General features: G+C 39.5%; 1 protein-coding gene across 18 annotated transcripts in view; it reads right to left on the bottom strand.

Moving 5' to 3' along the window:
* NCOR1 (nuclear receptor corepressor 1) overlaps window positions 1-25422 on the bottom strand; it is a 156021-nt gene that overhangs the window by 126737 nt on the left and 3862 nt on the right. For all 18 annotated transcript variants that reach the window (XM_044249178.1, XM_044249177.1, XM_044249190.1 and 15 more), the window contains exon 2: window positions 8165-8342. In XM_044249178.1, coding sequence (XP_044105113.1) covers window positions 8165-8272 — 108 coding nt within the window. In that variant the 5' untranslated portion in view covers window positions 8273-8342. The remainder of the gene's footprint in view (window positions 1-8164; window positions 8343-25422) is intronic.

Below are 25422 nucleotides of genomic sequence, written 5' to 3'. Positions count from 1 at the left end.
ACGTAGTCTAAGAAAAAATATCAGGGGCGCCTGGGTGGCTCAGTGGGTTAAAGCCTCTGCCTTCGGCTCAGGTCATGATCCCAGAGTCCTGGGATCGAGCCTGCTTCCTCCTATCTCTCTGCCTGCCTCTCTGCCTACTTGTGATCTCAGTCTGTCAAATAAATAAAATCTTTAAAAAAAAAAAAAAATCAGATGCAAAGTTGGAAACATAATCCAGAAACACTAAACACTAAAGAAAACTCAGAATCACTTTTTTAAAAAATATTTTATTTATTTGAGAGAGAGAGCATGAGCACCAAGAAGGGCAGAGGGATAAGTAGACTGCCCCCTAAGCAGGGAACCTGACAAGGGGCTCAATCCCAAGGCCCCAAGATGATGTGAGTTGAAGGCAGATGCTTAACGGACTGAGCAGCCCAGATGCCCCAAGTCAGAACCACTTTTTTTTTTTTTTAAGATTTTATTTATTTATTTGACAGAGAGAGATCACAAGTAGGCAGAGAGGCAGGCAGAGAGAGAGGAGGAAGCAGGCTCCCTGCTGAGCAGAGAGCCTGATGCGGGACTCGACCCCAGGACCCTGAAATCATGACCTGAGCTGAAGGCAGCGGCTTAACCCACTGAGCCACCCAGGCGCCCCAGAACCACTTTTTAAAAAGCAGCATAGGGGCGCCTGGGTGGCTCAGTGGGTTAAGCCTTGCCTTCAACTCAGGTCATGATCTCAGGGCCTGGGATTGAGCCCCACATCAGGCTCTCTGCTCGCTAGGGAGCCTACTTCCTCCTCTCTCTCTGCCTGCCTCTCTGCCTACTTGTGATCTCTGTCTGTCAAATAAATAAATAAAGATTTAAAAAAATAAAAATTAAAAATTAAAAAGCACCTTAACTCACTCAAAAAAGAATTCACATCCAAAGAAATAGATAAAAGACTAAGTAAAAAAAGACACAAGTATAAATTATACCCCCCCAAAAGGGACCAAATAACATTCTAAGAAATAAAAAGTTGATCGATAAAATTAAGCAATAGTAGAACAGAACAGGTGAAGAGGAAGCGAAGACAAAGACAAAACAGAGGACTTCTCTTGTAACACAGAGAAGCACAGAGCAACAGAAATTAGAGAAGAAACGTTAAAAATGGGGCTAGCTTAAAACGTTCCGACCTCCCATACCCACAGGTGAAGAGACAATATTCTAAGAAAAAACGGCATTTCTCAGAAGTTAGAAAAGACAAAGTCCTTGCATTTAAAAGGGCATAAGAGAAAAGCTGATGATAGTTTAAAAATTAATTCATCACACTGGATGGACACAACAAAATTTCAGACAAGCAAGGATAAAAAGAAAATTTGACTAGGTGTCATAAGAAATAGGAAACAGGTTTCCTACAAAGTAACAAGGATCGTAATAAACAGTCTTTTCATCCACAACATTATATAGAAGGAAACAGACCGGAGGAAAACAACTTCAGAGAGACACAACTTTGAACCCACAAATTCAATAACCAAACCATCTCAAATTTTAGGACTACAAACTCTTCAGAATTCAAGGACTCTGAAAATGTACCAACCACAGACTCTTTGAAAGAATCTCTAAATGATGGACTATCCAGAAAGACAGATTGAGAGTAAGCAGTGAAATGAAACAAACACCAGGGCATGCCGGTTCTAGCTGTGAATATGTAACTGTCCAAAACGACATTCCCACAGTAAACAACCAAAAAAGTGGACAAAATGTAATTAACTATCTTCAGACCCTGGAAAACAGGCTGCACAGGTCTCAGTCTCTGAGAAAAATTACAGAAAGAGGGGACTCTGCTACACTGCAAGCTTTCTGCCTGGAGGCAATTTCCACACTGCATCCCTGGGAAGGAAATCTGAACAGCGCCCTGTACTCTTATTCCCTCAAGAAGCAATCGTAGTAGTTTGATAAAGCCACAAGGAGAGCATTTCTGGAGACCTTCTGAGCAGAAGGAATCGCATACAGAAAGATTTCCGGAAATGTGAACTTGGGCTCTCCTAGGTCATTGGCTGAATTCCAATCTGCAAGTGCATAGGAGAGCACAGCTCAGTCCTAAATTAAACATCTCTGGTTGTTCTTAGAAAGAACACTTTGGAGAAACTATAGAACAATTCCCAGAGCTTACACTGGGCCAGAACTCATTCAAATTTCCTCCAGCCAGCAGGAAGAAACCCCAGTGAATACATGAGATAATCACTAAATACCCCAGAAGAGAAAAGTTTAGATGTGGAGGACAAATAAGACTTAGAATAAAGACTTCTCTAGACTCGCCCTTAAAGTGTTTAAAACTAAAACTCAAAAGTTAACTGCTGGGGCGTCTGGGTAGCTCAGTGGGTTAAAGCCTCTGCCTTCAGCTCAGGTCATGATCTCAGGGTCCTGGGATCGAGTCCCGCCATCGGGCTCTCTGCTCGGCAGGGAGACTGCTTCCCTCTCTCTGCCTGCCTCTCTGTCTACTTGTGACCTCTCTATGTCAAATAAATAAATAAAATCTTTAAAAAAAAAAAAAAGGAATACAACAAAATGCAGTACTAAAATGTATAAAATTCACAATGTTCCTATTCCACTCAAAAATTTAAAAAATCCAATGTCTGTAATGAAAATTTCCCTACTTAAAATTAAAAATAGGTTGGAAATTGCAGAAGAAAAAAAACAGAAAAAATAAAATGAATAGAGGTCCGATGACCTGTAGGATTAATATTAAATACCAGTCACTGGTGCTTCAGGGAAAGAAAAAAAAAAACAAACAAACAAAACCTTAGTGGGAGAGGAGACAGAAAAACATATCTAAAGAAATAAAGGCTGAAAATTGCCCAAATTTTATGAAAATTATAAATCCACAGAAGCATGAAGTTCAGTGAATGTCAAAGACAATAACATATACATTCAAAAGGTACAACAGGGGCGCCTGGGTGGCTCAGTGGGTTAAAGCCTCTGCCTTCAGCTCAGGTCATGATACCAGGGTCCTGGAATCAAGCCCCACATTGGGTTTTCTGCTCAGCAGGGAGCCTGCTTCCCCAGCCCCCACCTGCCTCTCTGCCTACTTGTGATCTCCGTCTGTCAAATTTTTTTTTTTTAAAGATTTTATTTATTTATTTGACAGAGAGAGATCACAAGTAGGCAGAGAGGCAGGCAGAGAGAGAGAGGGGGAAGCAGGCTCCCCGCTGAGCAGAGAGCCCGATGCCGGACTCGATCCCAGGACCCTGAGATCATGACCTGAGCCGAAGGCAGCGGCTTAACCCACTGAGCCACCCAGGCGCCCTCCGTCTGTCAAATTTAAAAAAAAAAAAACTTTAAAAAAAAAAAAAGGCACAACAAAGGCACATCATAATCAGATTGCTGAAAACAAGTGATAAAGAAAAAAATCTTAAAAGTAACCAAGAGGGGAAAAGATACTTACATACAAATAAAGTTAAGAACGACCAAAGACTACTGGTTAGAAACCATACACGCCAGAATACAACAAACGGCATCTTTTAAGGTGTTGAGCCATAACTTCGCATTCTGTATCAAGTAAAACTATTCTTTAAAAATCAAGCTGAAGGGGCGCCTGGGTGGCTCAGTGGGTTAAAGCCTCTGCCTTCAGCTCAGGTCATGATCCCAGGGTCCTGGGATCGAGCCCTGCATCAGGCTTCTGCTCAGCAGGGAGCCTGCTTCCCTCTCTCTCTCTGCCTACTTGTGATCTCTGTCTGTCAAAAAAAAAAAAAAAAGTCATCTCTCTCTCCCTCTTCAACTGCCCCAACCCCCAATGCTCCTGCACACGTCTGTCTCTCTCTCTCTCTCAAAAAAAACAGAAAAGAAATGGTGAAAATGGATGAAACCAAAGTTATTCTCAGAATAGAATCAATTAAATTGATGAACCCCTAGGCTAGACTAATAAAGAAAAAAAGGAAGGGAAAAACACTATCGACCTTAGGAATGATATCACAACAGATCTCAAAGACACAAGATAAAGGGAATAGTATGACAACTTACATAATTTAATATATTGAACAAAACTTCCCCAAACTGACTCAAGAAAAAAAAAATTTGAATTATAGCTATTAAAGAAACAATTCATAATTTAAATTCTTCACACAAAGAAAATTCTAGGCCCTGACTTCACTGAAAAATTTTATCAAACTTCTAAGGAAGAAAAAATACTAATCCTACACAAACTCTTTAAGAAAATATAGGAGGAAGAAACACTTCCCAAGCTAACAACATTCTTTTTTTTTTTTTTTACTGAAGCATAATCAGCATACAATGTTATATTAGTTTCGGGTGTACAACATATTGATTTGACAATTCTAGACATTACTCAATGCTTCCCATGACAAGTGTAGTCATCGGCTGTTAACAACATTCCTAATGGTCAAAAACTGAATGCCTTCCTCTTAAGATGAGAAATAAGTCAAGAATGTCAACTCTCACCTCTTCAACACTTTTACAAGCAATGAAAGCCAGAACAATAAGGAAGAAAAGAGAAAAGACATCCAGTTTGGAAAGGTACAAGCAAAACTCTTTATTCTCAGATTACAGGATCATCTACATAGAAAATCTTATGGAGGGGCACCTGGGTGCCTCAATGGGTTAAGCCTCTGCCTTAACTTAAGCCTCTGATTTAACTGCCTCTGCTCAGGTCATGACCCCAAGGTCCTGGGATTGAGCCCCACCCACATCGGGCTCTCTGCTCCCCACTCTGCCCGCCTCTCTGCCTACTTGTGATCACTGTCAAATAAATAAAATCTTTAAAAAAAAAAAAAAAATCTCAGGGCACCTGGGTGGCTCAGTGGGTTAAGCCTCTGCCTTAGGCTCAGGTCATGATCCGGGGACCTAGGATCGAGCCCCGCATCAGGCTCTCTGCTCAGAGGGGCGCCTGCTTCCCGCCCCTCTCTCTGCCAGCCTCTCTGCCTACTTGTGGTCTCTTTCTGTCAAACAAATTAAAAATTTAAAAAAAAAAAAAATCTTACGAAATCTATAAAAAAGCAACTAAAAGTAACAAGTAAGGTTGCAGGACACAAGATGAACAGACATAGTAGCAATGAACTGAAAATAAAAATTCCAAAATCAATACATTTATAATACATTTTTGCATCAAAAATACGAAATATTGGGACACCTGTGTGGCTCAGTCAGTTAAGCATCTGCCTTCGGCTCAGGTCATGATCTTGGGGTCCTGGAATCAAGCCCACCATCAGGGTCCCTGCTCAGGAGGAAGTCTGCTTCTCTTACTCCTTCTTCTTTGCCCCTCCCCCATCTTGCTCTCAAATAAAATCTTCTAAAAAAATATGAAACATTTAGGAACAAATCCAACAAAAGATGTACACGACCTGCACACTAAAAACTACAAAACATTATTGAGAAAAATTAATGAAGACCAAAATAAATGCACTTATACCACGTTCCTGGACCAGAAAAATTAAGGTTGTTATGTTGTCAATTCTCTCCCCAATTTATCTCTAGACTCAATACAAAGCCAATCAGAATCCTAGCAAGGGGCGCCTAGGTGGCGCAGTCAGTTAAGCATCGACTCCTGGTCTGGGCTCAAGTTGTGATCTCAGAGTCAGGAGCAGAGTCTGCTTCTGACTCTCTCTGTCTCCCTCTGCCCCTCCCCCCCAAAAAATAAACACATCTTTAAAAAAACATAAATAAGCCTTTTTGTAGAAACTGACACACTGATTTTATTTTTTTTTAAAGATTTTATTTATTTATTTGGCAGAGAGAGATCACAAGCAGGCAGAAAGACAGGCAGAGAGAGAGAGAAGGAAGCAGGCTCCCGGCTGAGCAGAGAGCCCGATTCGGGGCTTGATCCCAGGACCCTGGGATCATGACCTGAGCTGAAGGCAGAGGCTTAACCCACTGAGCCACCCAGGTGCCCCGACAAGCTGATTTTAAAGTGTAGAGAGAAATGTTAAGAACTTGAATATTTAAAACAACAATTCAGAGAAGAATCACACTACTCAATTTCAATTTATTCTAAAGCTATAATAATCAAGACAGTATGAAGTGCTTTATTAAAGGACTACATGTTTGTTTACATGGAAAATCACATCGATAAGGTAAAGATACACAAAATACATCAACAGTATAGAGGAAACTGTATAAACAAACAGACTTGCATATATATGGTCAACTGATTTTCAGTAAAAATCTGCAAAAAGGAATTCAGTGAGGAAAGAAGAATCTTTTTAGGGGCACCTGGGAGGCTCAGCTGATAAGCATCTGCCTTTCGCTCAGGTCATGATCCCAGGGTCCTGGGATTGAGCCCCGAATTGGGTTCCCTGCTCAGCAGGAAGCCTGCTTTTCCCTCTCCCACTTCCCCTGCTTGTGTTCCCTGTCTTGACATGTCTCTCTCTGTGTCAAATAAATAAATAAAATCTTTTAAAAAAAGGAAGAAGAAAAATCTTTTTAACAAATAGTTTCTAGAACTATTGGAAAGCTGTATGCAAAACAATAACCTCAATTATCCCCTCACATCATAAACAAAATTTAATTCAAAATAGGTGATAAATGTAAATGAAAGACCCAGAATTATAAAACTTAGACAAGAAAACACAGGAGAAAGTCTTAGGGACCTGGAGTTTAGCAAAAACTTCTTAAATATGCACAAAAAGCAAGAAACATAAAAGACAAAAATTAATAAAGCAGACTTCATAAAAATTAAAAATGCATGCTCTCCAATAATACAATTAAGAAAATAAGGCAATACTTCTTTATATAATCAGATAAAACAGAGATCCATGTTAATTAAATAATTTTATCTATAATAGCTGAAAACTGGAATAGGGAACTAGATAAGTTGTGATAAGTCCATATCCAGCAATAAAAATAAACTACTAAGATGCATCAGAACATGAATAAATCTCAAAGATAGGGGAAGCAAAAGAAGCCACAAATAAAAAGTTCATATAAAACTCAAAACAAAGGGGATGCCTGGGTGGCTCAGTGGGTTAAAGCCTCTGCCTTCGGGTCAAGTCATGATCCCAGGGTCCTAGTATCAAGCCCCACATCAGGCTCTCCGCTCAGCGGAGAGGCTGCTTCCCCTCCTCTCTGCCTACTTGTGATCTCTTGTCGGTTAAATAAATAAATAAGATCTTTAAAAAAAAAAAAAAAAAACTCAAAACAAGAATAATCTGGTATGACAAAAAGCAGAGCAGTTGGTTTCCTGAGAGCTAAGGTTTGTGCAAAGTAGAGTAGGAGGACTGACCTAGATGGAGTACAAGGGATGGAGTGACAGAAATACTCTACATGTTCATTTTGGTGCTGGGTTTATGGTGTATGAACTGTCAAAATGTACACATAAAATAAAATTTTATTATACATAAACGAAAACAGTCAATTTTAAAAAGGCAAAAACGAGGAAGGAACAATGATCTAGGAAATTAGTATTCAGACAACATGGGTGGAGAGAGGACAACGCAACCAAAATCCAACACCCGATCATGATAAAAATTCTCAATCCAGCAATAGAAAGCAACTTCTTTAAGCAGAAAAGGGCAGCTACAAAAATACGCAAACTAACATACTTAACATTGAAAAGTGAATTTTTCCCAAAATAGGAACAAAATAGCAATGTCCATTCTCACTCCATAATCATGACCACACTCATAGGAGTCTCTGAACAGTATTTTATTGGTAAATTAGCTTTCTTTTTCTGAGATAACCATTTTATCTTCCCCTTCCCTTTTTTCTTCAAACCTCTCACACTCCTGTCCCTACCCCACTCTGAGCTAATAATTTCACCTATTTTATTTTTCACAAGGTAAATCAGCATACAAACTCTTCCATCTTCCTGCCATCAACCTCTCAAGAAGGTATAGGCCCTATCCTGGCCATCAATCAAGAGACACCAAGTTATCTGGCTAATTCTCAACCAGAACTTGGAGCAATAAACATAGGTCTTAACCTGGAAACCCGAGACAACTGGTATTTTTCTATCAACAACTACTACAAACAAAAACAGACACGTTCACCCCCTGAAATCTGGCATAAAACCATACTAAGACAAAAGATAATTAATCCCCACCCTTGGTCTCCCAATCTTTGAGAACAGTTCTTGACATTTAAAATACATAGATGTACCAATTATATTTGGTTTCTGACCAACAAATGTATTAAACAGAAAAAGTATAACACACACAAACACAACTTACGCAACTGCATAGTGTTTGCTCCTTACCTGCTGGTGACGCGTGCTGGGAAAGGTGTACTGAACAGAGTGGGGAGGATAACGACTTTGTTCTGTGCTGAATGCTCCTTGGTTGGGAGGATAACCTGAACTTGACATTATCAGTAAAGAAGTCCTCACCAGGCTGTGAGATCAAGTCCAACAAACAATCATGTTTCTAGGAAACCACCTAAACAGGATGGGAAAAAATAGAATTGATAAGAACTAAAGCACCAGGTGTACTTCTAATAAATTATAACTATAGCTACATAAATAAAACCACAATTAGCAGTAAAAGCTTTCTCTCATGTATTTACTTAATACAAGTTTCTGGAGTTTGAAAAACATTAATGGGTCTTTCCTGGTAGACTTATAAAACATTCTTTAATATATCACAAACAATAATATCAGTAGCTATAGTAAGTAAAAAGGTGTATAGACAATCTCAGCATGGCACCTGGGACATACCAAATGCTCAACAAACTGTCCTTTTTGTGGATAAATGTCTGAGAATCAAATGTGATCTATTACAGAAACAAAAATCTATGGTTTTAAGATTTGAGGTTGTAAAAAGTCAACTGTTTAAAAGATTCAGGGGTGCCTGGGTGGCTCAATGGGTTAAGCCTCTGCCTTCGGCTCAGGTCATGATCTCGGGGTCTTGGGATCAAGCCCATCAGGCTCTCCGCTCTGCGGGGAGCCTGCTTCCCCCCTCTCTCTCTGCCTGCCTCTCTGTCTACTTGTGATCTGTCAAATAAATAAATAAACAAAATCTTTAAAAAAAAAAAAAAGATTCAAGAGTGGGGTGCCTGGCTGGCTCAGCTGATAAAGTGTGTGACTCCTGAGTTTAGGGTCATGAGTTCAAGCCCCACACTGGGCATAAAGCCAACTTTAAAATAAAAATTTAGGGGAAAAAAAGATTCCAGAGTATCTATAAGGCAAGCATTTACGCAGAGGAAATATTATCTTCATTAAATAATTCTGCCCCCAAAATAACAGCCTAAGAAGACATTCAGGATAAGAAAATGTTCAAGGAAGAACAAAGTGAGCTTATCACTTCAAGGAAAACAACTGCCAATATTCGTGAAAATCAGAATTTTGGAAAAACTTATCTGCTTCCATGAGCTTGACAGCTTCCCCACATTTAAAGACTTTTCTGGCAAACGTAGTGGTGATACTAACAATTGTGAGTTTTTGATATTACATTATGAAATATGTCAACATTTGAAATATCTGTATAATTCAATGAATCAGTATTTTCCAAATGACCAATACAGAATGTTATAAAATTATTCATGAATGTAATATTTACTTAAAGTTCAATACATTTTACTACAAATAAAGTACAATAAACTCAATAAATGTTTAATGTGATGGAATATGAAAAATTCATTGATATGGTTTCAGATCCTACACAACAATTAACCTTTAAAAAACTGCCACTTGTCCAAAGAGTATCAAAGAGTATCTACAATTATCTAAAAAGGCTATTAAAATATCCCTCTCTTTTCCAAATACATATCTGTATGAGATGATCATTTCCCCATAAACTTCAATCAAACAATATACTGTAAAACTGAATGCAGGAACAGATTTGAGAATAAAGCTATCTTTTTTTAAGCCAGGTATCAAAGAGGTTTATAAAAATGTAAAACAATGCCACTCTTCTCAAGTTTTGTTTTATTCCAGAAAACAGCTACTTAACATAAAAAATGTTTTTTATAGTAGCATATGGTACATTTATATTACTTTCACATGAATTAATAGTATCTTTAAAATGTCCACTGTAATATCTAATATGGTAAATATCAACATATAGAACCCACATAAGCAAACGTTCTTTGGAGTCCTAAATAATTTTAAGAGTATAAAGGATTCTTTCTTTTTTTTTTTTTTTAAGATTTTATTTATTTATTTGACAGAGAGAGAGATAACGAGAGAGGGAACACAAGCTGGGGGAGTGGGAGAGGGAGAAGCAGGCCTCCTGCCAAGCGGGGAGCCCGATGTGGGGCTTGATCCCAGGACCCTGGGATCATGACCTGAGCCTAATGGAGACACTTAACAACTGAGTCACCCAGGAGCCCCAAGAGTATAAAGGATTCTTGAGACCAAAAAGTTTGATGACCACTGGCCTAGAGAACTAAGTCATCTTCAGACTGACTAGCATTAGTGACCCAGAAAGGCAAGTCACACCAGGTCCATGCACACACTCCTTATGGAGAATCTTCCCCTAGTTAAGGTGAAGCTTTGACACCACGTTTCTATCAAGTGAACTCCCCTAGTGTACAAGGGATGTACCACTTAGGTCCCTCACCCGGAATATGGAATTGAGAACCACAGCTACAGGGAAGAGAGTTGCAAAGTTAGCTAGAGTAGGAGTCACAGTGAGGTTGCAGAGGGAAGGTTGCCAGAGAGGTTGAAGAGGGAGCAGAGAATGCCAGTCTAGACACAGACTAGAGCAGACATGCAGAGACAAAGGAAGCCAAGAGACCTTGCTGGCCCAGGAGACAGAGAACCAACTGCCTTGGCTCCTGAGTCTTTGCTCCAGGGTCAGTCCCATGAGAAGCTGCTGAACTCCTTTCCTTGACCTTGGATACCTGTTAAACTACCTACACAGTCTTACAGTGAGTCCTCCTTCACCTAATAGAGATGGAGGCTTTTACTTCTTAGAATCGTCAGAGCTCAAGTTAAATCCTAAAATAACTACACAAACTTGGAAAAAAACCCAAACGTCATGTAATAGATAAATAAAATCAGGTATATCCGCACAAGAGAATATTATCCCACCAAAAAAGAATGAAGTACTGATACACACTGTAACTTGGACAAACCCTGAAAACATTACGCAAAACTACAAAAAGCCAATCATAAAAGTCCAAGCTTCGTGTGATTCCTTTCATCTGAAATTACAGGAGATGCATCTACACGACAGAAAGTAGATTAATGGCTACTTACGAACGACAGGAGGGGAATGGAGGAACAGCAACTACTTTGGTATAATATACATAAAATGTATCATTTTAGCCATTTTTAAGTGTATAATTGTGTAGCACCAGTAGTACATTCACACTGTTGTACAACTACCACCACCATCCATCTTCAGAACTTGTTCATCTCCCCCAACTAAAATTCTGTATCCACTGAACACTAACTTCCAGTCCCTCTCCCCTCAGTCCTGCTAACCACCATTCTAGTTTCTGTCTCCATGAACCAGACTACTCTAAGGACCTCACAGCAGTGGAATCAAATGGTATGTTCTCTGATTGGATATCTGCACTTTGCACAGTATCTCCAAGGCTTATCCATGTGGTAGCATATATCAAATTACCTACCCTTTTAGGGCTGAATAATATTCCACTGTATTGGAGCTTCTTTTTGAGGTGACAAAGAGGTTCTAAAATTGACTGTAGTGGGGCGCCTGGGTGACTCAGTCACTAAGCATCCACCTTCGGCTCAGGTCATGATCCGAGGGACCTGGGATCAAGCCCTGTGTTGGGCTCTCTACTCAATGGGGAGTCTGCTTCTAACATTTACAGTACTTTCAAAAAGCCTAAAAGAAATACACATATAGGGGCGCCTGGGTGACCCTGCCGGTTAAGCATCTGCCTTCTGCTCAGGTCAAAATCCCAGGGTCCTGAAAGTGAGCCTGCTTCCAGCTTCTTGTTTATTCATCTCTCTGATGAATAAATAAATAAAATCTTTAAAAGGAAATACATATATAAACTAAGGAGAGGACATCCTAAGCACAACCCCAAAAACAGAAACAATAAGACATATCTTAATCTTATCAAATAAATTATAGATGTATTATATATATAATATGATATATATTGTTTCCGAACAGCAAAGATACCTCAAAACAGCAAACTACAAACTAGAAAAAGTAGGGGTGCCTGGGTGGCTAGTCAATACAGCATGTGACTCTTGATCTCAGGGTCATGAGTTCAAGCCCCACACTGGATGCAGAGCTTAATTAAAAAAAAAAAAAGAATATATAAGAAAAAAGAAAACTAGAAAAAAGTAAAATAGTGAAATTTTGATGTAACAAACTATTTCTTACAAATCAATAAGGGAAAAAATGAGCATAACAGAAATATAAGACATGACAGAAATATGGGATTAGCAAAGGAAATAAAATTAAGGACACCAATTTCATCAATAATCACAATAAATAAATAAATAATTTTCCCAAATTGGCAAAACATTAAAAATAATACCTAGTAATGGTGACAGTTTGGAGAAAAAAGCACTATTTCACAGACTACTGATGTACAGGTAAAATGGGTACTAATCACTCTCTAAAGAAGGATAGCAATACACACTGTGAGCCTTGAAAATACACACATCCTCTACCACAGCGATTCCACTCCTAGGAATTCATTTGATTATTCAATACAGAGATGCCTAAAGATGAATGCCTGAGCTGTTCCTCAAGGAACTATCCTAAACATCCAATACATCAGCTCAGAAAATAGTTCTTTTTATTTTTTTAAGATTTTATTTATTTGAGAGAGAGAGGGAGAGCATCAAAGGAGTGAGAGAGGGAGGAGCAGACTCCTGCTTAGCAGAGAGCTCAACAGGGAACTTGATCCCAGGACCTGAGATCATGACCTGAGCCAAAGGCAGGTGCTTAACTGACTGAGCCACCCAGGCGCCCCTAGAAATTGTTTTTTAAATGTTTAGGTAATGGGAAATTTTATATAGAGTATGCCACAAAATATCCACAAACATGAGAACATTTTGTTTTATAAAAGTATGATTTGTATATAACATTTCTATCTAATTTTTCAGTATGTCTATCATATCTTCACAAGATTTTAAGACCAAAGGCAGAAATGTCACATACCCAACAAGTATCTATTGAGGAGTACACTACTACATACCAACCTGTTCTAAACACTGGCACAGAATGGCGACTGCGACATGTCCTCTTATTGTGAAGTGACACAGACAATAATCAAGACATAACATGATGAACTGAAGGGCTATAAATAAAACAGGATGGAAGAGAAGGGATAAGGGAGACATTTCTGATGGGGTGATCACAGAAAGCCAATCTCAGCTAGGCTGACCCTTTGCCCTGATTTCCTGAAACAGACCCAATTTATAGCTATTGTCCCAGTGCAGTTATTAATTATGCTCCATTTCCTTCTCAAAACTGTCCCAGTTTGGATAACAAATTATATTCTAAGATGACTTTTGAGCCAAAGCTTGAAAGATGAGAACAAGAGACAAGCCCAATCCTTGGAGAGGAACCACAGAGGCCCTAAGGCAAAGCAAGGAGGCCTGAGGAGAACAAGGGGGTGGGAAGGGTAGAGGCCAGACAAGAGGCTGAGGGAAATCAGCCTGTGGTTTTGCTGGTACAGGTCTTGAAACAGAAATATCTCCCTCTGAATATTCTGAATATGAATCCCCTTTCTATCTTTATGTTACAAATATTTTCATCCAGAGTTCACAATTTCTTTTACCTGAAGACCTTTTTTCTACTCCAAAGTAAAAAAATATTCTCTACCTTCCCCTCTGTACTCCTTTAAGGTGTGTGTATGTATGTATATATGTGTGTGTGTGTGTGTGTGTGTGTGTACACACACATATACCTAGTCCATAATAACCAAACTTTTTTTCCAAAAAATGGTAAGGTAGGGATCTAGTTGTATTTTCTTCACTAACTGACAGCTAATTACCCCAACAAAACTCTTACTGAACACATCTGTCTTTCCACACTGATCTGAAATGCCATCCTTTTACAATCCAGCAATTTTGGTACACACGCTAAGGAGACGCACACTGTACAAAAGGTCTTTACTGCAGCAGTGCAAGAGCCGCACACTCAAATACACAATACTCCCCTCCTGTGCACCTACATGTATGTGCTCCAGGAGGAGGGGAAGAGCCAACACATGAGGTTCTTGGTGGGGTTGGCATTTGTTTTGTTTTTGGAAATAGGTATTATTGTGTGTATGATTTTAGAGTTTGTAAAAGTACCCACAGAAGGCAAAAAGGAAAATCTTCTCACCCTGGTCCCCCAGCTCCTTGTCCTTCCAGAAGGCAACCGCAGGTACTGGTTTCGAAATATCCTACACACACACACACACACACACCCCTCCCTACATATATGGCAGCACGGTAGATACATACTGTTCTACAGCCCTGCTTTAATCACTGAATGTATCTTTTTCAATATAGCAATCATTGTCATGAGGCTACAAAGAGCTTCTTCATTCTTTCTATTGCTATAGAGTATTTCACAATGTGAGTGTTCAGAAACATTTCATAAATGTTTTGCATGTAATTATGCTCTGCACCCCTAAGAAATGTCTCCATGATCTGGGGCACCTGGCTGGCTCAGTCAGCGGAGCTTGTGACCCATCTGATCTCAGGATTCTAAGTTTGAGCCCCACACTGGATGTGGAGATTACTTAAAAATAAAATCTTAAGGAAAAGAAAAAAAAGAAATGCTTACATGATCTATCTCTGAGCTCTCCTCCCAACACAGACATCTTAAGTAAATAAAGCTATAAATGGAATGGAGAGGCAAAAGGAAAGATCTTCGCTCAAGGTCATCCAAATTTTTTCCAACAGTGGTCTACATGATGACACACCCACATCATACTGGTGTTGTTTGTGTCTGTGTTCTTCTGATTTTCAGCAACGATGAATCCTGAGTTCAACACTTAATTCAGTGTCACTCAAGCACAATTTGTCCATGTTTCCCTTTTGTCAGGAATCCTTCATGATATCCTAGTTTTGTGATATGATTTTAGTGAAGTTTAACTTGACTTTCTCAAAAATAAAACAGAGTTCAGGTACTATCAGCCCAACACAGCTGGCAAGAAAACATCAACAAAATCAGAGATTAGCCCCTCTGGCACACATGGGTCAAAGCGGGGCCTATTCCTGGCCACAAGAGGGGCAGCCTGGAGACCACTATGTCTTCCCTCTCAAAACTTACCCATAAGACACAAAGCAATAGTTGAGAGCAATAGTTGTTTGGGGTTTTTTTTTTTTTTTTCTTAAGATTTTATTTATTTGTCAGAGAGAGAGAGAGAAAGAGAGCTCACAAGCAGGCAGAGTGGCAGACAGAGGGACAGAGATGCAGAGAGAGAAGCAGGCTCCCCGCTGAGCAAGGAGCCTGATGAGGACCTGAGCCAAAGGCAGCCGCTTAACCGAATGAGCCACCCAGGCATCCCTTGTTTTTGTTTTTAACCAGACTCTTTCCTTAAATATGTTACGTGGAGCCAAATGTATAAAACCCATGGAGGAGAAATACTCCCATTCAATGAGAATGGGGACCTTCACAAGCTACCTCTTCGGTCCCCCCAAACAAGTCCTGCCTTCTGCCCTCACTCCAGTCAGGGCTCACCAAGATACCTCTTTTACAAGAATTCAGTTTAATGTTAAGGCTGAAGGGGAAAAGGAGACCTTAAGTGGTAGTTTCAAAATTTTAAATTCAGTCCTTAGCACCAAAACTCATTACCTTGGGGTTAGTTACATTCCTGATTCGTGAATTTTTATGAAACCTAGTCAAAGTTTTATGCACAATCCCCTCATAACATTAACTATATAACAATATTATAGGATGAAAATATACTAAAAGTAGATAAGTGAGAAGAGCACATACCACTGGAATCTTTTTAAAGGGGGGGAGGGGTGAGGGACAGTGAATCTTAAACAGGCTCCATGTTCAGCTCAGGGTCTGACACAGGGGGGCTCAATTCCACCACCCAGAGATCATGACCTGAGCCAAAATCAAGATTCATATGCTTAACTAAGCCACCCAGGCACCCCACATTTCATCTGAATTTTATGAATAAACCCCAAACTAGTCTCGTTTGTTTTGTAAACAGGCAATAAAACATAGTAAAATGAAACTGGTCTACTTAAATTCCTTTTTTAATCTTCCCCTATAAAAGTGAAAAAGACAGACATCAATTTACTCAACAGGAAACTTCTCTTGCATCAACAAAATTTCAAAAAAAATCCCTCCCCACCCCAAAAATAAAAGTCCAATTCCCTCTCACCAGGAACTCCTGGCTTTTGGCCTACAATCTTTGCATAACCAAAATGTACTTGGACAGGTTTTCAAGGTGGCCTAAGCTATCTTGGAAAAAACAGCTAAAAATATACTTCACTCTGGCGGGACTGCAAATGCCTCTCCAGATAAGCAAGAATGAATACACCAAGGGTCACAACAGAGGAGAAGCCCATGTTTTACCAAAGCAAAAAAAAAAGGACCCTACAAAATACACAATTCAATTTTCTTTTAAATGATCAAAGAATAAAACCTTTTGATACAAAAGTATGAGATAGAAGAATGGCTTCTGTGATACTGCAGGTGACAAAATATTAGTTATTAACCTGAGACAAATCAGGTCACATTAATTCTCATAAAGCAGCCCAGCTCTAGTCCAAACCCAAAAGTATTTTAAGCAAGGAGAGGCTAAGGGCCACCCCCTGTGATAGCCCAGCTACCTAAGGCTCTCCAGACTGGCCATGACTTAAAGAAAGTGGGCCTCCTGGGGCGCCTGGGTGGCTCTGTCAGTTAAACAACTGCCTTCAGCTCAGGTCATGATCCCGGGCTCCTGGCTCAATTGGGGAGCCTACTTCTCCCTCTCCCTTTGCACCCCAACCCCCCCCACACTCATTCCCTTTCTCTTCCGCTCTCTCTCTATTAAATAAAATCTTTTTGAAAAAGAAAGCAGACCTCCTGAGCCCATCTCAGAGGCCAGTCTTGAGCAGAAACCCTAGAAATCAAGTGGATTCTATAATTTGTATGAGGTTGGAGAGGTGTTGAATTCACAACTAAAATTTCTCCTGTAAAATAAACTGAGGCATTCGTCCCTCAAACAAACAAACAAACAAAGGAGCTACTCTGCGGGAAGGCCCTTAACAAAGTATTTATTTTACTTGTAGGCTCTTTTGAACACCTCACTTAGAAGACAGATGAATGAGAGCTGAAGAAAAAAAGGCCTCTCGGGTTCAACTATCTGACCCCAATCAAGTATGATGTTAAAAGAAACATTAGTAAGGGCATAATTATTTGATTACTCTAATACGGGCATTCAACAAATAACTCCTAAACTTGCGGGGGGCGCGGGGGCGGGGTGCTGCTTTCACCCTACATAAAGTGAGAAAAGAAAAATTTCCCAAGACAGCAGTAGTAGACAACAACGCAACTGAGAACTATGTGGTACAGCTGCACTATACTGAACCGATTCTCTGAGCAACATTCATTCCAGCAACTATAAGAAATGAATATACTGGGGCGCCTGCATGGCTCAGTCATTAAGCATCTGCCTTCAGCTCAGGTCACGATTCCAGGATCCTGGGATCGAGCCCCGCAACTGGAAGCCTGCTTCTCCCTCTCCCATTCCCCATGCTTGTGTTCCCTCTCTCGCTGTGTCTCTGTCAAATAAATAAATAAAATCTTAAAAAAAAAAAAAAAAAAAAAGGAAAGAAATGAATATACTGCAGAATTAATAGACAGGATGATAACTACAAAGAATTTTTCAAAGTTACCATTTACTGAGTCTTTGTTACGTACTAGGCAGTATATTAAGAGCTTGGCCTGCAAGGAGCTCACCTAAAACTAGTTCCATTATTATCCCTAATTACAGCTTTTGAGAGCCTGAGTAACTTCCCCAAGGTCGGTTTGTTTGTTTTTAACTCAGAAACAGATCTCTTAAAGATCCTATGGTGCTGTCTCCCCCTTGACCCACTAACAGAGACTGCTACAAGTTATGCAGCAAAATCAAACAAGGCTACTGAACAGACTATTTCTAAGGCATACACCACAATAAGGTAGAAAAAAAGCAACTGACTTAAAATTTATTGAAATTCTATACAAAAAACAAAGCCACCAGATGCATGTGAGGGCAGGGACCAACTCTATTTTGCTCACATGGCCTCCCCAGCACCTAACAGCACTTAGCTCTCAGTAACACCCATTCCAATAGTAAGTCCTGTTCTTCCTTCCACAGACCCACCCCAACCCCCTCACACTTCTCCATCTCCACTACCCTCACCCTCACTTCTTACTACAAAAAAAAGAACCCTAACTGGACCTCCCATGTTAATACTTCTCTCCACTCAAAAAGCTGTATGATCTCTTTAAAACATAAATCAGTACATGTCACTCTTCTGCTTAAGACTCTCCAGGGGGCCACCACACTCTTTAAATAAAATCCCAACTTCTCACTCCGGCCCACAAGGCCCCACCTGATCTGGCCTGCTTCCTCTCCAGATTGCTCAGTAGGTCCCAGCAACATGAAAATCAGAACATGTCACTCTTCTGCTTAAGACTCTCCAGGGGGCCACCATACTCTTTAAATAAAATCCCAACTTCTCACTCCGGCCCACAAGGCCCCACCTGATCTGGCCTGCTTCCTCTCCAGATTGCTCAGTAGGTCCCAGCAACATGAGCTTCCTTCTAGTCCCTTCATCCTGCGCCAGGACCTGACTTGCCTTAGGACTTTGTCCTTCTTTACTCTCTGCCTGGAATGCTCTTCCTGGCTCATTCAAGTGGCTGACTCCTTTTTTTTATCAAACTTAGCCTTTCAGTTCCAATGTCTTCTCCGAAAGGCCTTTCCCAACCACTTATAAAGTGGGCTCCCATTAGGTATTCTCAACCACATAAGCCTTTTTTTCTCCTTTATAAATGAATCTCAACCTGAAATGGATTTGTCTGTTTCATTTCATTATACTCTGTCCTCCCCCACTAGAATATAAACTGTTTGACTCCCTACCATATTTTCTGAACAAAAGAAGTAAGAGCAAGCATGCGGGTGGCTCAGCTGGTTAAGCATCTGCCTTCACCTCAGGTCATGATCCCAGGGTCCTGGGACTGACCCCACATTAGGCTCCCTGCTCAATGGAGGGCCTGTTTTGCCCTCTCTGTCTACTTATCCCCCTGCTTATGCATGCGCGCTCTTGCGTGCTCGCGCACTCTCTGTCTCTCTGTCTCTCTCTCTGTTAAATAAATAAATAAAATCTTTAAAAAGAAGAAATAGATAGAACTTATTTGAAAAGTTTGAAGACCTACTGAAGAACATACTTCTTTTGTTCAAAAAATATGGTAGGGAGTCAAACAGTTTATATTCTAGTGGGGGAGGACAGAGTATAATGAAATGAAACAGACAAATCCATTTCAGGTTGAGATTCATTAATAAAGGAGAAAAAAAGGCTTATGTGGTTGAGAATACCTAATGGGAGCCCACTTTATAAGTGGTTGGGAAAGGCCTTTCGGAGAAGACATTGGAACTGAAAGGCTAAGTTTGATAAAAAAAAAAAAAAAGGAGTCAGCCACTTGAATGAGCCAGGAAGAGCATTCCAGGCAGAGAGTAAAGAAGGACAAAGTCCTGAGTTGAACAAAAGAGAGGAAGTACATAAAGTCAATCTTCCAAAATTAACCTATAAATTTTTGGTATTTCTAGTCAATATGCAGTATTCCCCATAAAAATCTCAGCAAGATGTCTTACTGAGCATCACAGAATAATTCAAAAGTTCATCTGGGAGAATACATGGACCAGAATTATCAAAGCTTAGGGAAAAAAAACAGAGTATTGAAGAGGGAACCTATCAGCTTTAAAATTATAAATCTGGGACACCTGGGTGGCATAGTCAGTTAAGCAACCAACTCTTGGTTCCACCTCAGATCATTGTGAGATAAAACCCCACGATAGGCTCCACGTTCAGTAGGTAGTTGGCTTGAAGTTCTCTCTCCCTCTTCCTCTGCCTACTCCCCCACTCCCCAAATGCACCCTCCACACTCTCTCTCTTACTGAAATAACTTTTTAAAAAGTAAATAAATAATGAAATTACGAAACAGCAATTTAAAAGATATGAGATCAAGAAAATAATAAATAGAAACAGTTCTGAACATATTTCGACGAAAGTTGCAAATCTAATCAGTGGACCAAAAACTGACTGAACAGTGCTCACACAACTGGCTAACTACCTGGAGGAGAAAACATACACACGTATATTCCCCAAATCTCTCTACCTCATTTCCTACCCTAGAAAGAAATTCCAGATGGATCAAAAAAATAAGAAGTGAAAAAATAGGAAAGAAAAAAAAAAGAAAGTTCCATTAAAATCTGGGGACTTCTTTGTCTAAAAAATACAAAAAGGCATACGGTCAAGTCTTCCTCTCGCTTACATGCTTCAGTGACTCAGTTCTTAAAACAACCAACATTACCAGTTTCTTGGGTTTCATTCAGAAATATCCTATAACATACAAGTAAATATGTATACATTATTTTTCCTCTTTAAAACAATCAGTAGCATACTGTGCAATAATATTCCTAACGTTACTTTTTTAGTTTGATAGATGAGTGAATATTTTAAATTTTAGCATATCTTTCTAAGTAGAGCATGAAACCCAGAAGCCATACATGGACTACTAATGAAGACAGCTAACATTTATTATTTACTTACTATGTGTCAGCCTCTGTGCTAAATGTTATCTTACATTATCTCCAGTCTAAAAATAAACAAACTAGGAGCTCCTGGGTGGCTCAGTCAGTTAAGGGTCTGCCTTCTGCCCAGGTCATGATCCCAGGGTCCTGGGATAGAGCCCCACATCAGGCTCTCTGCTCAGCAGGGAGTCTGCTTCCCCCCCCTCCCCGCTTGCCTCTCTGCCTACTTGTAATCTCCATCTGACAAATAAATAAATAAAATCTTTTAAAAATAATAATAATAATAATATAATTTAAAAAATAAGGAAACTAAGGCTTAGAGAGGTTAGGTAATGTGCCCAAGGTCACACAGTCAGCACAGAGCAGGACTGGATATATCAGACTACATAATAACACAAAAGGGAGGGGCACCTGGATGGCTCAGTCCGTTGAGTGTCCTAACTCTTGATTTTGGCTGGGGCATGAAGCCTGCTTCAGATTTTCTGTCCCTCTGCCCCTCCCCCTGCCTGTCTCTTTCCCTCTCTCTCAAAAACAAACACACAAAAGAATAGCTTGGGGGGGGGGGGAGACTGTGCACATGTCTGAAAAAAGTGAATGCCTTAATATATAGAGCTCTTCAAATCAATCTGAAAAGAACCAAACTCTCCATCAAAAAATAACCAAAAGGAGGCAATTATAAAAGAAATACAATTCCCCTCATAAAAAAAAAATTCCAACCTTAGTAGTAATTGATAAAAAAGCCAATTATAATCACTCCCCCCCCCCACACCCTTTAAATTTTCAAAATGTTTTCATTTGTAACATCCACTACTGGCCAGGGTTTGGGGCACACCCATACACTTGTATCAGTATCTTTCCAAACCTATACTATGGAGGTAACAGCAACTCTACTTCCAGAATCCATCCTACAAAGTTGCCTGCACCAGTACACAAAATAAATACACACAAATAATTCACCTCAGCTTTGTTTTTCTGAAAAACATAACAGAACAAAACTAAACAAGACCAGTAGCCATAAATAGATTAAACAAATCATGGTATTTTCGTAAACAATACTATGCAGCCATTAATGACAGAAGTAGCTCTAAATATTCCAACACTTAGCGGGAATACATGAAAGAACAATATATTATGATCCTGTAACACAGGAAATTACACACACACACACACACAAATCTGAAAGAATATACAACACTTAAAAGATTGTATCTAGGAAGTGGTACTTTCAACTTCTCTATATACTTCTGTAAAACAACATATTACTTACAATAGATGAAACAAAGATTCTAAAATAACACAACCTCCTTCACTCAATTAAAATGGCTCTATGTGAATATACAGCAACTTTTCCTTCCACCCTTCCCCTCCTGCTCTGTTTCGTTCCCTCCTTCCCTCTCTTTCCCTCTTCCCCCAACACATATACACCCACACACACAGAGTTAATGGACTATATACTCCCTACATCTGGTATATTTACACTGTGTGTATTTTAGGCTGTAACTCCTAGAAAGCACAAGTTTTGGTTTCATTCCAAATACATAAAAGTTATTGTAATTCAAAACTGAATTAAAAGGACCTAATCAAAAGTAATACAGTTCAAAGACATGATGGTTACAATTTAAAACAAATATTTCCAAGTTATACAAATCTGTACACTATTGCCAATAGAAATGAACTGCCTAAAACAAATACTCTGATTTTGAATGGTCCGTGACTACAAAAATGTCAAGTAGAGTCTGTCAGTTAAATAGAAAGAGGCAAACTGTAACCAGAACGGTGACCCTCACAGCAAAACTAAGTGTCAAATTTTCCTAGAAAAATGTAACCTCAACTAATTCTGGTTTGATATCAGGTTATTCATATATAACCAAACAAAAACCAAAATGAAAACAAAAAGCCCAGCCCAAATTTTATTCCTCCAAGTAGACGGTGGGGTGAGTCAAAATAACTTGGTCATCTTGACTTTTCCTCTGCTCTTGACTAGTCTACTTAAAGATTTAAATTTTTTTTAAGATTTTATTTATTTATTTGACAGACAGAGATCACAAGTAGGCAGAGAGGCAGACAGAGAGAGAGGAAGGAAAGCAGGCTCTCTGCTGAGCAGAGAGCCCAATGCGGGGCTCGATCCCAGGACCCTGGGACCATGACCTGAGCCGAAGACAGAGGCTTAACCCACTGAGTCACCCAGGTGGCGTAAAGATTTAATTTTTGATATAAAACTAATCAGCACTATTCTTTCAAAGGGAACCCTTCAAAGGTATTCTTCAATAACGCTACTTCACTAATTCACAATTTTTTCCAACCACTGAAACTACTCCAAAATTCCCTGTGTGTGTGTATAGATACATATATCTATACACAAATATGCTTGTTCTACCATTATCTGCAAATACAGTCAGATGAACCAATCCCATCCTTTCTCTTTCTCCCCAAAATCCCAGTAAACTGACAAAAATATTTTTTAAATGATTTGATAATTCACAGATTATACTTTTTTCTTCTCTCGCTGATGCTGGTAAATTTCTATCTGTTTTTAAGTTTACATAAACTGGGAAGCCTGGGTGGCTCAGTTGGTTAAGTGGCTGCCTTGGCCTCAGGTCATGATTCCAGGATCAAGTCTGGAATCAGGGAGCCTGCTTCTCCCTCTCACTCTGCCTGCTGTAAATTTTTTTTAAAACTTTAAATTTACATAAACTATTCACCAAGTTCCCCACATGTGTATCAGTCAGCTTCTTCAACAATCTAGCACTTAGGGGCGCCTGGGAGGCTCAGTGGGTTAAAGCCTCTGCCTTCGGCTCTTGGGATAGAGCCCCGCATCGGGCTCTCTGCTCAGTGGGGAGCCTGCTTCCTCCTGTCTCTCTGCCTGCCTCTCTGCCTACTTGTGTTCTCTGTCTGTCAAATAAATAAATAAAATCTTTAAAAAAAAAAAAATCTAGCACTTGGGTTTTTTATGCATTTAGCAAATTTCTATTACACACTTCCTGGGTACAATGTTATTCTGGAAGCTGGACTAGACATGAGATACAGACATGCCCACAATGGGCTTATGGTCTAACAGGGACTAAATGGACATGTACCTAAATAACTATGATATTATAAAAGAGGCATAAGTAAAGCACTAAGAACTTCCAAAACGAGAAATACACATCTTTGGAGAACAGGGAGTAGGAGGAAGACTTCCTGGCTAAAGTAATATGTGATTAAACCCTCAAAAAATAGGCAGAATTAAAAAAAAAAAAAAAAAGGCAGAATTTAGATGTGGTAGATTTCAGAAGTAAAGCACATTAGGCTAAACAGGCATATTATCTAACAGCCCGAGTGGAATGACATGCTTCAGTACTCGTGTGAGGATATCAGTTGAAAAAGAACATACGCGTCTTTAAATTTTACAGCGTAAGCACCTATAGAAAACTAATACTACACGTGTTCTTTTCAACACAGCATTAAGAATACACTTCATGGGGTGCCTGGGTGGCTCAGTGGGGTAAGCCCCTGCCTTAGGCTCAGATCATGATCCCAGAGTCCTGGGATCAAGCCCCGAATCAGGATCTCTGCTCAGCAGGGAGCCTGCTTCCCCCTCTCTCTGCCTGTCTCTCTGCCTACTTGTGATCTCTGTCTGTCAAATAAATTAAAAAATTAAAAAAAAATACACTTCATATTCATGCTATTTATCAAAGCTTTTATTTAACAACTGAAGTCCCTCTTATTAAAAAAAAAAAAAAAAAGGTCCAGAAGTTTGAAAGTAAGTGAAGCAAGGGGGTGTCTAGGTGGCTCAATTAGTTAAGCGTCTACCTTCAGCTCAGGTCATGATCTCTGGGTTCTGGGTTCCAGCCCCTGCATCGGGCTCCCAGCTGGGTGGGGAGCCTGCTTCTCCTTCTCCCTCTGCCCCTCCGCCCTCCTGCTTGTGCTCTCTTCTCTCTATCCCAAATAAATAAAGAAATTCTTAAAAAAAAAAAAAAAGTAAGTAAAGGAAGCAATAGTTAATTTATAAAGTAATTTAGCCTGTTTGGGTCTCAGAAGTTCCTAACCATCGACCTAATACAATTTCCATTACTGTAAAACTTAAATTCCATAAAATATCACTAGGTCCAGATAACCTCAGACATTTTTGTTTAGGAAGATACTCATCATAGATTAAAAATTAAGCAAACCAAAGAATTCCCAGTGATCATATTACTGATGTAGATCAATACTAATTTTTTTCAAACTATATTTTCATTGAGGAAATTTAAAGTTAAGATAAACTCAATACCTAAGCTGAGTAAGTTATCTCCCTTTCCCCATCCATTCGATTTTTGTTCTAATAGGGCAGGCATAGATGTAGGTCCTGAATCATCCTATGCATGAGATGGTGGAATGGATGAGTCCTACACTGGATGTCAAAAGCCTGGATCCTACCACTGGCCAACTGCAACAATTTAGGGAAATCACCTCACTTCCGTGATCTTCAGTTTATCCACAAGTAAAATAAGACTAGAGTATCTAGTCTATTATTATCTAGTCTTACTATGTATTATTGTCATCTAAATCCTATAATTTCTATAAATTATTAGCATTTAATTTTAACCAATGTAGGTGGGGTTGGGGGTGGGGTCTTGTGGGTTTGGGGGGGTCTGCAATCACTTTTAAGTAAAAGGAACAGCACACACAGGAGTCCAACTGAAGAACAACATAAGAACAGTAACATGGCTTTGTATGGTCTCACTCTCAAATGCAAAGAGAACAAACGAACAAAAACAGAAAAAAAGAAGTATGTTGGATCTGAATACTACCCAACTAATATATATATATATATATATATATATATTTTTTTTTAACCCAACTAATATTTTGACCACACAAGCTTCTAGGGTAGAA

The sequence above is a fragment of the Neovison vison genome, chromosome 5 (assembly GCF_020171115.1).
Source record: "Neovison vison isolate M4711 chromosome 5, ASM_NN_V1, whole genome shotgun sequence".
In the NCBI taxonomy this organism is placed as follows: Eukaryota; Metazoa; Chordata; class Mammalia; order Carnivora; family Mustelidae; genus Neogale; species Neogale vison.
Note: the sequence above shows the minus strand (reverse complement) of the source record. Positions and strands in the feature narration are given on the sequence as shown.